The 16,205-nt window shown below is 34.4% G+C and overlaps 1 protein-coding gene across 2 annotated transcripts; it reads right to left on the bottom strand.

Moving 5' to 3' along the window:
• Positions 1-1,807: 1,807 nt before the first annotated feature.
• On the bottom strand, positions 1,808-15,456 carry LOC123540194 (cathepsin B-like). Of its 2 annotated transcripts, none has more exons than XM_053526936.1 (8): positions 15,414-15,456; positions 9,280-9,407; positions 7,771-7,989; positions 7,053-7,168; positions 5,870-5,954; positions 5,044-5,188; positions 3,628-3,741; positions 1,808-2,662 (listed from the first exon to the last, which is right to left on the bottom strand). In XM_053526936.1, exons 1-8 carry the CDS (start codon positions 15,439-15,441, stop codon positions 2,454-2,456), a joined length of 1,044 nt encoding a protein of 347 aa, XP_053382911.1. In that variant the 5' UTR covers positions 15,442-15,456; the 3' UTR covers positions 1,808-2,453. The 2 variants fall into 2 exon arrangements, with proteins under 2 accessions (XP_053382911.1, XP_045180945.2); XM_045325010.2 differs by lacking the exon at positions 15,414-15,456 and adding an exon at positions 13,166-13,317.
• Positions 15,457-16,205: the final 749 nt, after the last annotated feature.

Raw genomic sequence — 16,205 nt, 5'->3', positions numbered from 1 at the left:
GGCCATGATGGCCCTGTATCGCTCACCTGAGTACCATTGCTCAAAATGATATGATCAAGTTTTGACATAGAGCACATAGGCATACACATTAAATATCATTAGGCTAAACATTTTCTTGTAACAGTCCCTTTGGACCTAGTCAGGGCCAATTTCCATACCAAGTTTGAGGGTCCTAGGCTAAAATGCTGCATTTTTGTACTAACATGACTATTCCTTACCCTGGAAGATTTAAATAACATTTAAAACCAATCTCATTAGATGCTGCTGAGATATATTCATTTACATAAAATAAAGGGAGGTAATTTGTCATAAATTCAGTCAATATGTATCTTTACTGATTGTCCAAGTCCATCTGTTGACATAAATGAAATTTCAGATCAGTATCTTCATTAGTTACGGAGATATACCCATTTTAATTTGAAATAAAGGGAGGTAATTTGACATAAAATCAGTCCATAGTTATCTACCCTGATTGTCTCAGTCAAACTAATGACAAGAATGAAATTTCAAATAAGTCCTATAAGTACATACTGATATAAATCCATTTTGATTACAATCGGGGGAGGTAATCAGATATAAAATAACTAGAACCTACGATTGGATCTGACAGATTTGTCATGGAATCCAAGATTTATTGTTGTTAAAGATATTTTGAAAGTTTGTATCAAATCAAACCATAAATGAAGTCTCTATATGGCTGCAAAAGCCAAAATAGCAAATTTTGGACCTTTAAGGGGCCATAACTCTGGAACCCATGATGGAATCTGGCCAGTTCAAGAAAGAAACCAAGATCTTGTGGTAATACAAGTTGTGTGCAAGTTTGGTTATCAAATCATAAATGAAGCTGCTATTGTGCAGACAAGGTCAAAATAGCTAATTTTGGCTCTTTCAGGGGCCATACCTCTGGAACCCATTATGGGATCAGGCTGGTTCAAAAAGGAACCAAGATCTTATGGTGACAAGTTTTGTGCAAGTTTGATTAAGTTCAAATCATAAATGAAGCTGCTATTGCGCAGACAAGGTCAAAATAGCTAATTCTGGCCCTATCAGGGACCATAACTCCGGAATCCATAATGGAATCTGGCCAGTTCAAGAAAGGAACCAAGATCTTGTGGTGATACAAGTTGTGTGCATGTTTGGTTAAAATCAAATCATAAATGAAGCTGCTATTGTGCAGACAAGGTCAAAATAGCTAATTCTGGCCCTTTCAGGGGCCATAACTCTGGAACCCATAATGGGATCTGGCAGGTTCAAGAAAGGAACCGAGATCTTATGGTGACACAAGTTTTGTGCAAGTTTGATTAAATTCAATTCATAAATGAAGCATAAATAAATCACTATGTGACAGGTGAGCTAAAAATGGTTCCACTAAATTCCCTCAATACAATAGACAAAATAAGACATTTCATGTAAATGTGCATGAAAAAAAAAGGACCTAGCATGTAACACTTTAGTTTGGAAGGCCTGAACACGACTAAAAGCTTGTGATACAGTCAAATGAAGCGCATGACATGTCTCAACTGTAGTGTGTGACACATTCCGATTGCAGCGTGTGAAGCAACTCATCATCCTTAACATTTTGTGAAGTTTTGTTTGAACTGTTTAATGATATAACTGAAACATTAAGTGTTTCGAATGGACAGACAAACTAATGAACTAATGGGACAGTGTGATTACAGTATTCTGATCATTCCTGGACATAATTCTTTCCTAACTTCATTTAAAAAAAAGTTGTTGGGCCTCTGTGGGATATTTTTCTAAAGGTGATCCACACTCTGGTTGTCTTTACTAAAAGAAGACGGAATAATTGTAGTATAAAAATAAATTTATTCTTCATCTGATTTGCATAAAAAGTCAAGAATCATATTGGAGTGTAAGACTGTTTCAAAAGAAATCATGTCAGAATATTACATTGAATTAAATCATATAACAGAACAGTAGCATTTACAGCATTTTCTTAAAGCATTAACAGTATATAAGCAATTTGTGATTTACCTAGAAAAAAAATTACGTAGAAATTTTAAGAAAGTTGTGCTAATTGAACTTTAATGACCTTGTGACTATGTACAAAAATCTCACAGATACGCTTCTCAGTCTATAGTTTGTGAAATAAACTATAAAAAATGTTTGCCTATAATGATATAGTATATGGATATAAGTAAAAATATGTCACAAAGCTAAATCTTCTATGTTGAAACTAGAACAATAAATGTTGTCACAACAATATTTGTAGAACAATGTTTTTTGTCCTTTTTATAAAAATATATCTAAAACATTTTTTTTTCACAATCCTAGACAAAAATATGAAAAGCATTTTCTTCTTTTAAAAACATACAAAAATATAATGTAAATCTAAGTCGATAATTTCGATTTTATTTCTTTTCAACCTTTTATTTATAAAAATGGACTTCACTTTATTTGGAAAATAATATTTTTATCATGGAATAACAAATTTATTTTAGCTCCATCATTCCAGCGACGATGTTTGACTCAATTCCGCACTCATCACGTCCTCGAAGAATCTTGAAGAAACCGCTATCTCCCCAGTCGGGATTCCATGAGTTGGCAACAAGCCAATAATCTTTGCCGTCTTCGTTACCCCAGCCGAGAAGTTTGATGGCATGACCTCCAAGTGGACCACCAGATTTATGCTCATACACACCTAAACATTTTTGTGAATAAATAAAATTAATCCTTCGTGTTTTCATTAAACGTAAAAGACCTGTAACAAGAAACAACAATTTCTGGGCTATTCTCAGATCCTTAGTAACTTCAGCACTCTTAAGCCGCTAACAGAGCACATACCAGCATAATGGTTGTTCTGGCCAAATCCCAAAGTCATACATGGGGGAAAAAAGTAAACAAACAAATTGCTCATTGTCTCATTACATATCTACTAACTTAAACAATTATTTTTACTATCTTTTGTAGTTTGACTAAATATAGCACAGTTATGAAATAAAAGTCATTTACCAGTCAAAAGTGACCTCCATATCAAATGTGATTTCTCTAGTTAAAAAATTTGGCAAATGTGACCGTGGCCAATTACTGACCTCAAATCAATAGGGGTCATCTGCTGATCATGACCAACCTCCCTGTTAAGTTTTGTGAACCTAGGCCCAAGCGTTCTCAAGTTATCGTCCGAAAACGGTTTCACTGTTCCAGGTCACACAAATTTTTATGCTCTTTCACACATATTTTTTACAAAGTCAAGGACCATAACTCTGGCCTGGCTGAATGAAATCTCAAACAAAACCACAGGTGCCCAACATCACATGATGAATAATATTCCTGTTTCATCATTATCCCCAGTAAAAAACTTCTTGAGATACATGCCACATAAACTTTTAGGCCCTTCTTTGCATAATTTTGACTTTAGTAGTCAAGGGCCATTACTCTGGTGCAGCTTTGTAAAATCCAAATCGAAACATCAAAATTTTGGGGAGCACAAAAACACAGCCATACAGAACAATTTGCCAGTTTCCTATGTCAGAACAATATATGCCTGATAATAACCAGCTGAGAAAATAAATTTTATCACAATGATATTGTCAATTTGCAACATGTATGTATTTACAAACTATCACTATTCTACCTTTCAAATTGATGAATATATTAACATTTTACCTGATTTGTATGTTGGGAAGTCAGCGTACACGGTGAAAGCCGCCTCTACTGGTCCATTTGTCATGATCTCAGTCATGATCTTCTCCACACCATCAACAGCGTACACGGTTTTTGCTGTGTAAAAACAACATTGATATTAACAAATTTGCTGTGTAAAAGCAATATATTTATTACTGACTTTGCTGTATAACTTTACCACTTTATCTACTAAATGCTTCAGGTCTCTGATCCATTACATGGTATGTATAAAAAATTCAAATACAATTTTAACAGAAATACATTTTGGCATTTTTAAAATCACTGACCAGTATTTAATATATACTCGCCATCACTACCAGTAATCTCGCGTCATTACTAATTTCGCAGTATTTAAATTGCGCCACCTATTCCGTGTTTTAAGTCAAAGTTCATGACCATTTTTACGCATGCAAGCAAAAAAGGTTCTAACTTGCAGTTATCTTGGTAAGAATCTGTCCATTAAAATCGTATTTGCCTTCATTAATTACGCAAATTAAGTCCCGCCCATAGGATAGAGAACACAAAATTTTACTTAATGTCCCCCAGGCTACAAGACAAACATGAATGACATATCAATATTAGGATATTAAAAAAGTCAAAGCTCGACAGACTTTAAGGGGCAGGAGGGTATGAGTGCACTGTGGCCATCTACTCTAAATACGCCTACGAAAGTGAACAGTTAATCGGAACGTGTTAATTTAGTATTAGGTAGAAAATATTCAGTTATTGTACAAGAGTAAAGCTACGATAAATTATGACCACACCCGTGACCTTGTGGTTTACTTGCAAAAAAAAGGTGTGTCTACTTCCCAGAGGAGTATATTTGTGATAGTGCCAATATTAACAGGTCATTTAAAACGTTTAAATTGATGTTTATTGACTTTTGAGTGTTCCTGTTAGTAGGACTTAGGCTTGGCTTTTTAATGTTTGGATAATATTTAGTATTCTTTAACCTATGATATAGTTTGCATGATTACCACAGTTGTTGACCTATACCGTGAAATTAGTGATGTGACGTCACATGATGACAAAGGCTGACTGTTGTTGTTTTGAAGTACACATGGTTGTTTTTTGGATGATATCTGATTCATTTTCACACAACTGTTGATGCGTACCACATGAAATATTGTGGTAAAGACCAGAAATACTGCATTGTTATGTTTTTTGTTTAATGTCGTTAAGTCCAATGTCAAGTGCTGCGACATTACGGATGAACGGTATACTGTTAGTTGATTCTAGCCAAAAGGTGGTAATCTTATACAGCAGCAACATAGTTATTTCTGAATATATTATCACTAAAACTTCTTTTATTAAACTAGTTTTGAAAGATGGACAAATATTTTACCCATAAATACAAGTGAGGGCTCTTTAAATATATTATAAATTATATATATATACCATGGTGCTTGTCTTTTTCAAATGTGTTGTTGTACCCAGCCTCGCAGTGCTTGGAGCATCTTGGGGTAGGTCCATCACCCTTACAGGGGTCAAGTTTGCCAACAACGTGGTGGTCGCAAGCCTTAATCTCATATGGTAGACATCCCTGGAAACAACATCATTCAAACTTAAGGTAAGGTATCCAATCCACAAACAGATAACATTTCGATGCCTAGTAATCCCATGTTTTTTGTATCATTTGAAAGTTGTGTCCGCTGGACAAGAATAAGTAAATAAGATGATCATAATATGCATGAATCACTACGGTCATGTTTTTTGACTGCAAAATGATAAATCTTATACCGTTATAACTGGATTTCTGTTGAAGCATCATTTAAAACTATAAAGTAAAAAAAAATGAAAATACTATAACATTTTTTTTTTCATGTAATTTATTATTTTCTTTTTTAGCAGACAATACACTTTCAGATGATACCAAAATTATATGAGCTTACCAGGCATCAATATTTCATTTATTTTAACAGCACTCTTATATACAACTTACATATTTGTGGATAGGATACCTTAAGAAATAACAAACAACATTAATGTAAACCGGACCATACAGTGAATTCCAGTGACCTCAGTTGGTCTGTATATTTCCATTTAAAAGAACAACTATCAAACTATGGAAAAACTACTTTAAAATTGATAGCATTGATACCTGGACCTCAGTAAAACATCAATAAAAGCACTCTTTCTGGAATTACATGCACATTTCATTTGATCAATGACTTTAAACACCTTCACATTCTGTCAGAACTACGTGTGAACATGAGTTGTATACCTCTTTGCTGTTGTATGGTCCCCCTGTTACAATACCATCACGTTTCAAGTAGTTCCAGGCACCTTCAAGGAAACCACCATTACAACTGCAAATACAAAATTTGTAAGGAATATAGTCACAAAGACTTGAACAGGTAATAACAATGTCAATATCATCATATACAGTAAAGGATTTCATATAAATTTTCCTCAGGCAGTAAATAATCTAAGATGGACTTTCTTAACGCAGTAAATTATCTTACATTAACTTTTCAAACAGTGAAACCTATTACATGAATTAGCTTTCCTCAAACATAAATTATACAGTACAATTTTCTTCAAGAAGTAAATTATCTCATATAATTTTTTCTCAAGCAGTAATTTATTTGATATAAACTTTCTTCAAGCAGTAAATTATCTTACATTAACTTTCCTCAAGCAGTAAGTTATTTGATATAAACTTTCTTCAAGCAGTAAATTATCTTACATTAACTTTCCTCAAGCAGTAAGTTATTTGATATAAACTTTCTTCAAGCAGTAAATTATCTTACATTAACTTTCCTCAAGCAGTAAATTATCTTACATTAACTTTCTTCAAGCAGTAAATTATGCTACATAAATTTTCCTAAAACAGTAAGCAGTCTTCTATCAGCTTTCCTCAAGCAGTAAAATATCTAACATTAACTTTCCTCAAGCAGTACCAGTAAATTATCTAACATTAACTTTCCTCAAGCAGTACCGGTATATCTAACATTAACTTTCCTCAAGCAGTAAATGATCTTATTTAAACTTTTTCCCAAGCATAAAGTTATTGTGTTATAACACTAATTGAAAATTTAATTCTAATATAAACGTAAATTTTCATGAATTACCAACTGTTAAACTAACCAGTGGTTAAATTTTGATTCAAAATCTAAGTCTTGGTGGGAAATATTAGTTTAATGTTTTCATTTTACTGCAGAGACTTTTTAGTGTTCATAATCTTTAACTGGTACATTTGTTTTACCATGTCTTCTATAATGTTGAAATGTTACCCTAAAAGTTATTCAACCGTTCGCTTAATCACCTGTTAAAATTTCAAACAACTGGTCCAGTATTTTCGGTTCAGACTACAAGAGTAACTCTGTAACTGTTAAATAAAAGTTATAACTGAAAATTTAAACAGGAAAATGTCTCTGACTGAAGTACAGATATTTTTAACTTACCCATTTCCGCAGGTACGGCAACAAGATGTGAGATCTTCAGCAGAGAGATGAGCGTTTACCTGACCATTACTCTGGACACATAGTCTGTCTGTAGCAGCCTCAACACAACCAAATGCCTGTAAATATCATTCAAATATATCAAAAAGAAAATTTATGAGAAATTTTGCACAATGTTATTTCACCCCTGGCTAATGTTTACCAAAATTATAAAGGACAGAAGAATCACCAACTAGTACTTTACTTTCTAACATAATCTGTATGAGTACAAGTCCAAAGGTATCCAGATAAAATTGTTTAATTATAAACCTTTATAAATTCTGTCAAAAATACAGCCTGTATTTTACAAGTAAATACGAACAGGCAGAAAAAAAACTGTATTGTACCTTTTGTATTGCACGTTGTTGGACTAAACAGTAGCTACATGTAGATCTGGGATTTTGTATTCCGCTCTCTTGGTTTTTGCCAGGACGGACAACACTTGGCTCTAGCGCACCTCATGTTATCCGACCTGGCAAAATTCACTCTAGCCAAATATAGCATCCCAGATCAAGCTACTGTTAAAATAACCCTACTTTATTGCACCAATAACTTGCAAGCTGGTAAAGCAAAAGCTGTTTTTTGTCTTCAAAATATATCTGTCTTTATAATCTCTAATATATATGAATATAAAATAATCACAGAAACTATTTAAATCTAAATTACAATAAACTTAACCTACCCAGCATGAGCCACAAGCACCCTGGTCTCTGACTTCTTTAAGTGAGGGGCAGTTAGGCCATTGCGTACGTGCATCAAATGTGTCCGGCAGATCTTTGGGTACTTTGATATCCTTAGTTGGAAATTTCATATGAGGTGGGGTGGGTTTAACACCACACAGACTCTTGATGTAATTCATCCTTCCCTTATATGGCACATTTTTGAAGTTTTCTGTTGTTGCCTATGTAGTATGAAAATATTCTGAATATATTTGCAAGTATATCAATTTCATTAGATATGGCATTGCACAGGCAGACTCTATGCTCATTTTTTTTTTTGGTTGGGGGTGGGGGGGGAGTTGGGGGGGGGGGAGGATACTGGTGTAGTTGTTTCAGTAGCCCATCTCAGTAGTAGTGGTAAAGTTAGTACCTGTTTCAAGTTTGGTTGGGAGGCTGTTGGTTCTCTCCCCACCCTCCATCATACTGTATGTTAAAAATGGCCCAAGCGTCACCAGTGCTAGGTGCACATCAATAAAAGGGATACTGGCTTCTCTCATATCTCGGTGACAATATATGCCATCAGGAGAATGATAAGTGTAATACTTTAAGGGACTAAGTAATAGACCATGAAGACATTAAGCACATAATCATATTGATATGTTATTGTATTATGCTTGCAAAGCTTCAAAATGAAAACACAGACAGTGTTGTTTTCCTTTTTCATTCAGAAAAATGTATGCAATCTTTGAGAGACTTAAAATTTAAATGGGAACAATTGAAGAAGATAAAAAAAGTCATATGATATTTCGTTATTAATGTATACAGTAAGAATACAGTAACAGCATATAATAATAAGATAACAATTACACTATCTTGTTATATCAACAACTTTCTGTATCTTTCTTTATGCCAGTATCTTTGATATGCACAGTATTGTTCTATATGATAAATCTACCAACAGATAATTTTAAGAGGTTATACAGATAAAATGAACTCTAAATGAATGATTTTGCAGATTTACATTCCTGTCTACTTTATTTCAATATAACAAAATGAAACTTGCCGCTTCTTGGATTATTTCTTAACCTACTAACTGACAGGTTCAAACTAAACATGGGTCACAGCTCTCATAGTAATTTCCTAAATCATTACCTGACAGGTGGAAACCAACTGCTACCAGACAGGTTCACAGACACAGCTTGCCAAATTCAAACATAACTCAGATCACAACTACCTACTCAATAGCTCCAAATATTTCACAGGATGCAGACTCTTTTACTTCTATAAAAAGGATCCCTTTATAGACCTCTTCCCTTCAGGAAACTTCTTTCAAATCATGCAGTTTTCCCCCCAAATTGACACTACATTATTTTTTTTAATATTTCCATTTGTCCAAATATCAAGATATTTTGCCATATTAAATATCAAGTCTGGTGCCATCCCTACTTCTAGTAAAAGAAACTGTGAGAGCTGTAACTCATTACAGACGGAGCTATAAAAAGTTTTTAAATAGAAAAGTAAAAATGCCATACCTTCCAGGAGACATCATTCCGACTGTTGTGGTAGTTGACAAAGGCCTCACTGAAGTAGTCATCATGGAAGTCAAACCTGTAACCCCAGGCTGCACCAACAAACAATAGCAACACTAACCCCTTCATGTCTGTAAATACAATGTCAGGACACATGTTATATCATCATTTATTTAGCAAAAATTTCAGTATCAGACTGTCTGAATTATTACTTTAACAAGAGCTGTTGGATGACAGCGCGCTCGACTATTCGAAGAATTGATTGAAGAATGGGGTCAAAATATGGGATTAAACAAAACATGTTCCTGTATTTGTGGATTTCGATTAGTCTTGCACTAAATGGCAATGTGTGACCATGATGGCAAATATGTTAAGTTATATGTTAGGCAAAATATGGACTTGTATGAAAAATTTAACTAATTTTCAAGTCCAAAAAGGGTCATAATTCAGTCAAAATAGTTGACAGAGTTATGTAAACTTGCCTATAGAGGGAAATCATGTTGATATACTAGTGTTAAAAGTTTCAAAGCCACAGTTCAAACCGTTTTGACCAAAATTTCAAAGTCCAAAAAGAGCCATAATTCAGCCAAAATAGTTGTCAGAGTTATGTACTCTTGCCTACAGATGGAAATCATAATGATAAATAAGTGTCTAAAGTTTCAAAGCCATATGTCAAATAGTCTTGACAAAACATGGATATATACGAAAACAGAACCAATTTCCAAGTTCAAAAAGGGCCATAATTCAGCCAAAAAAAATGACAGAGTTATGTACTCTTGCCTATTGATAGAGACTATAATACTGAACAAGATATAAAAGTTTCAAATCCATATGTCAAACACTTTACACAAAATATAAACTGGTATGAAAAAATTAACCAAGATTTCTAAGTCAGAAGGGGCAATAATTCAGCCAAAATGCTTGATGGAGTTATGTACTCTTGCCTACAACTGGACATTGTGATGGTAAACAAGTGTTGAAAGTTTCAAAGCTATATCTCAAAAGACTTTGTCAAAATGTAGACTGGTACGAAAAACTTAACCAAGATTTCTAAGTCAAAAAGGGGCAATAATTCAACCAAAATGCTTGATGGAGTTATGTACTCTTGCCTACAACTGGACATGGTGATGGTAAACAAGTGTTGAAAGTTTCAAAGCTTTATCTCAGAAGACTTTGTCAAAATATGAACTGGTACGAAAAACTTAACCAAGATTTCTAAGTCAAAAGGGGCCATAATTCAGTCAAATGCTTGACAGAGTTATGTACTCTTGCCTATAACTGGACTTGGTGATGGTAAACAAGTGTTGAAAGTTTCAAAGCTTTATCTCAAAAGACTTTGTCAAAATGTGGACTGGTACGAAAAACTGAACCAGGGTGTGACGCCGATGCCGACGCCGACGCCGTGGTGAGTAGGATAGCTCTACTTATTCTTCGAATAGTCGAGCTAAAAAGTATTTACACACTACATATAATTCATTAAAAAAATCTTTAAGATTTTGTTTTATAACTCTATTCCAAAGAAGTATCAAATACAATATTTTTATAGCTCTTTGTCTATTCCAAAGGCTTTGTTTGAACTGTTTTCCCAAAAACCCTAGACATAGTCCAGATACCCAAGCTCAATGTACAGACCAAAACAGTCATTTTTTAAAAGCTATATGCAATTTTTCATATATTATTAATTACTTGCAAAACTGGACTCTTTTGCTAAAGTGAAAACTTGTAAATACAGACAAAGTGTCCTTAGAAGATGAATGATAATACTACACATTTTTATAGGACGTAATTGTCAACTTTGTCATTACATTGTCTAACAACCTAAGGAAATAAAACAAAGAAGAGCACTTTTCCTTTATTTCTGTGTCATTATTATAATGTAAAGACATACGAGGAAGTAAAATACTGTAACTAAATTACACTTTATTCTAAACATAAAACAAGAATGGCATCAGCATTGCATGACACATACCATGCAGAAAATGCTTGATAGACTATCATGTATCTAAGTAAAAAACAATCTGACCAATCTCACATCATGTTGCCATACCAATACTATGTGCAAGACTGCTACATATTGATGATAGATACCAAGTTTCATTTGTGTGAACTAGATGGAAAATGTAGCAGTTGAGCACACAAGGTACATAATGGGGGGGGGGGGGGGGGGGGGGGTGTAGTTTGACCCTCCAATATGTGCGTGTGTACCGTGAGGAGGGCCTGGGGGTGCAGTCATAGCTTCTACTCTGTCTAAACAGCTAATTGCATGTATTGACATGTATTGACATGCTGCCATTTGATCTTGGGGATGGGGTGAGGATATTAACTGAGTCCTCCATATTTATCATATTTACAGTGTTCGAAATTCACGTTAGTCCGACAGCCCGTGGCTACCAAATTTCAGCTCGGGCTACCGATTTTCCACAGGTACAAGCCCGACTGGGCTACCGAATTTTCCTCATTTGTTTAAAAAAAACATGCTAATTAATCGAGTACTGCATCGTGATTTTCCAGACTGAGAAACGCTTATGGAATTATTGGTTTTTGCACTCTTACATCGTCATGTCAGCGCAATAATTCAATAAGTGCTTATATAATATATATGCACTTATTAAGTTACTGCACGACATGACGACATGTTGACAATCAAACACAGTGTCAAAGACGTAACCGCAGCTCTACTGTAATTGGCTGAATACAATCACCTCTAGCGTAACGGATAATTTGATTAGCTTTCACACTTCTCGCCAAAATCTCACAAGTACCTGCAGTAGGTGGAGCTTAAATTATGCTATCAGCGTGTGTGTAATGTGTATTCAGCACTCGGTATTACATCTTACAAATTGTCAACAGTCTGAGTTGCAGTAATTGGCGAGTGCGGATCCTAAAAAATCGGGCATAACAGTTTAGATTTCGTTTTGGCAAGGAGTGTCATGTCCGATGCTTTTGGATTCTGACGATGCTGATCTGGACTGGAGTATTTCGAGTTAAAATTTTTCAAAAACATGGCAAACATATACTGTATGTCTTTTTTATTACTTCAAACATGCATAGAGATGTCTGTAAAACAAAATGTTATATGGTGCAAAAATTATGTATTTTAAGGTGTTAAAGTTCGGGCTAGTGAAATTGGTGTCGGGCTTGGAAATTTTTTAATCTGGTAGCCCGAACGGGCTATTGGATTCAAATCTGAATTTCGTACACTGTATTTACCCAACATATTTCCATAAAGTACCCAATAACTGATTTGCTATAATGGCCTAAAACAACGTTATATTCAACCATGTACATTTTAACCTATAAAAATGCTAGAATCTTGTAAAGGTAAAACAAAGAAGGTTGGGTAGCTGCAACCACTATAAAACCTGTCTCTTGAGTATTTAAATTTGTAATCGCTTTATTAGTTAAAATGATCCAGCAAGCACTACAGTAATATGTGTCTCTAAGTCTAATATGAGCATTATTCTCACTAGTCCAAATAATAGGACGTTCTGGGACAGACTGTTGCTGTCTCTGTTAGAGGGATGACAACTATAAAATATCAGATAATAAAAATATGTCAAATGACAATGAGTAAGGCTATATTCTCGCAATGATTGACACCACTTTAAGATCTTGTTAAAATGCTAGAACCTAGAACTACCACAACAACATAAAATCATTATTTATATCTAAGGAAAACACTTTTTAAGGAAGATATTTGTCTCTTAGAGTAAAGCACTTATTGGGGAGGGAGTAGGAGAAAATAAATTAAAATTAATTTTAATTTAAGTTAACTTCCTGAATATTGATAAATTTAAGTTAACTTGCAAATTCTAAATGGTCAGAATTTAAATTTTATGAAAAATTTAGGATGAATTTCCGAAAGAAATATATGTAAAATCATACTCACTGACTGGAATGAGATCACAACACAAAGTGATACGAAATGATAAAAATTGTCACATAAATAAAGCGATTTTAATCACGAGTTCTATCAGTCACATGACTCGTAAGTTTGTCACATGACCGTCATGTGTGAGGTACGTTTATAGTACGACATATGATCACTTCTGATGTATTGCGTTTAATAAAAGAATTCTGCATAATGGTAAGATTTATAGAAATAGGAAGGCCACGTAGGCGTAAAAAAAGAATCCTTAGGCGCAAATGGTTTATAGAAATAGGAAGGCAACGTAGACAATTTTTAGAAAAAAAAAATAGAATCCTTAGGCGAAAGTTCAATATTTCATTCATCACATGCTACTTTTAAAATAAATGTTTTGATTGGCCCAGGTGTTCTTTTTTTATTTATAATGCAATTATTTTTTATTTTTTCTCTTCTACTGTCCGTACAAAATGTGTACACATTGTCAAATATGCGGTCATTCAAAGCCAACCTGTAATAAATAAACTGATAAGAAACCTTTAATTAGTGCATACGTTTTTGAATACAATTGAGAAATGTATCTTTTTATGATGCATATTTCATAGGTGAATCCAGCTTATATGTATTTTTCAATATCTTTTAAATAATCAGCTTCAGTGGGTAGTTGTTGTTGTAGTGTCATTATGCAGATTGACAGCTCTTTCTTATTCTTCTTAAAATTTACAGGGCCTACTCAGGTCACTATTTACTTAGTTTAGTAGTAGAATATGACATAACAGTATCATTATGGACTTGCCATAAAGTTTAAAATTCCCTTCCATTTTCTATAAGCAACATTTTTTGCCGTGCTCCGAAATGATGATTGGTATTCACATGAGAAAATTTTTTCTAAAATCTTGTATGTGAATAAGATTATATGAATAAGATTTTATGTAATTACTGCCTATTTATGCAAGATTAACAATGTTATCTGGACGATATATTAAACGATATAATATGAAATAAGGCACTGCCTCAATCGGGAATCGATCCGACTTCAACTCATCCCGTAACAATTGAAAGAACTGTCTAAGACACATTTTTTAATTCGATAGTCTACGTTTTCTACTTAGATCTCATTCGGTATATCGCATGTTACCATAGAGGGTTCGATCCCGATTTTCATCGAGCTACGCATACTACAAATATGGATATGTGGTATATATACACGTAGTGTGCACTTGTTAATAAAAGCACCTAGTGAACACAGTTCATATAAATAAATATACCTCTCCGGAGGGTGCGCCTATACAGTGTTGTTTTTATTCCAAAATATACCTTTAAATTGATAGGATCGATTCCCTATCAATTTAAAGGTAGATTTTGGAATAAAAACAACACTGCGCATACTGTATTGTATTACAGGTAATTTCCGCCTCTTGGCTGGGCGCACCCTCCGGAGAGGTATATTTATTTATATGAACTGTGTTCACTAGGTGCTTTTATTAACAAGTGCACACTACGTGTATATATACCACATATCCATATTTGTACTGATATGTAATACGTTGCGGTTCGGACAAGTTATGCGGACGCTTATTAGGCACAAGGAAAACGCGTATTCTTCCAAAAAATCCGAAGTCAGACGCCCTGTGCACGTGCCGGAAGTACACATTTTTAATTCGATAGTAATATATCTCATTCGGTATATCGCATGTTTCCGTAGAGTGATCGATCCCGATGTTCGTCGCTTTGCGACGCAAATCGGTAACATCAGTTCCCTAATATGAAATAAGGCAAAGCCTCAAAGCGAGCTCAAAGAAATCAGATTTAAATTTTATATATCTCATTCGGTATAATATCGCATGTTACATTGAATGAGTTCTGTCACATGGGTACATTAGATACTGTCCAAAAAGACAGGAGTTTGATATCGAGCAAACTAGGACAGCCCTAGCTGTCATCGACCACAACAATGTCATAAGGTGAAAAGGTTTTCAATATAAGATCGTGGCCGCAGCGGCTACTGAGGCACCTGCCTCGGTCAATTTTTCGGCCTCATCTGCCTCGGTTGATTTTTCTGCCTCAGTTGCATCGGTTAATTTTTGACTGGCCATTAGGTTTCCGGGTTTGGTTTTGCCTTAGCTGTATGAATTACCATCCGTTCTTGAAGAGTCTGATCTCGGTTTAGAAAGTATTTTTCGAATAGATGTGTTATAAAAAAATATGGAACAAACTGTAGCATATATCCACGACGTAACAACTGTGTGGTGTATGTGAGATATGTTAGTACCGTACTTCGGTTGGCGTGCGTATTTCATATTAGTGTTTTCAATATTCCCCAGCTATCATCCGAAAATACCAGCCAGTAATGTAGAGGTCACTCCCAGGCGCGTAGCGTGGCACACTCAATTACTCTGCTGATTGCTGAGTACCATTTGCAATCAAAGCCTAAAAATAAAAAGAGTAAAAGATCGAAAGAAGCAATGAAACAGATCAGGAGAGGGTAAATGAGGCTAGTGCCAATGTTTGCCAATATATTAGTAAACTGTATTTTTGTAAATCAGTAAATTTCAGAAGAAAATACAGGACTTAATATTAATTATTTAGATTGCATCTACTAGTATTTCGGACTCCTGCTTACGAGGACATGTTTGAAAAAATATCAAATCTTGACGTTTCAGTCGTTCAGTGAAGATGTTCCACTTTTTATTGTAATTTATTACCTAGTTCAGTGATTGATACAACATTTCTTTTGCATATGCTTGTCTGAAACTCGATCTGGGATATGGTCAAAGTAAATATACTTGAATATAGATTTTAAATTTACCTAATGCAGATTTTGGTACTCCTAATCCTACAGCTTAGTAATTATTCCACAATTGTCATTCATTTAATAATTTCTATTGTAGACATGCACTTTTATTTCACTGTAAATGTTCACCGTGCTCAAATGTAGATGATACCATACTGGTTTATATCGACAAAAGTTTTACCACTATTACAAAAAGTGGATGACAGCTTAACATAATTTGATACTTTCATGATTCAGACACGTCAGTAACGAAATTTTAGTAATCTTCAA

The sequence above is a fragment of the Mercenaria mercenaria genome, chromosome 16 (genome assembly GCF_021730395.1).
Source record: "Mercenaria mercenaria strain notata chromosome 16, MADL_Memer_1, whole genome shotgun sequence".
In the NCBI taxonomy this organism is placed as follows: Eukaryota; Metazoa; Mollusca; class Bivalvia; order Venerida; family Veneridae; genus Mercenaria; species Mercenaria mercenaria.
Note: the sequence above shows the minus strand (reverse complement) of the source record. Positions and strands in the feature narration are given on the sequence as shown.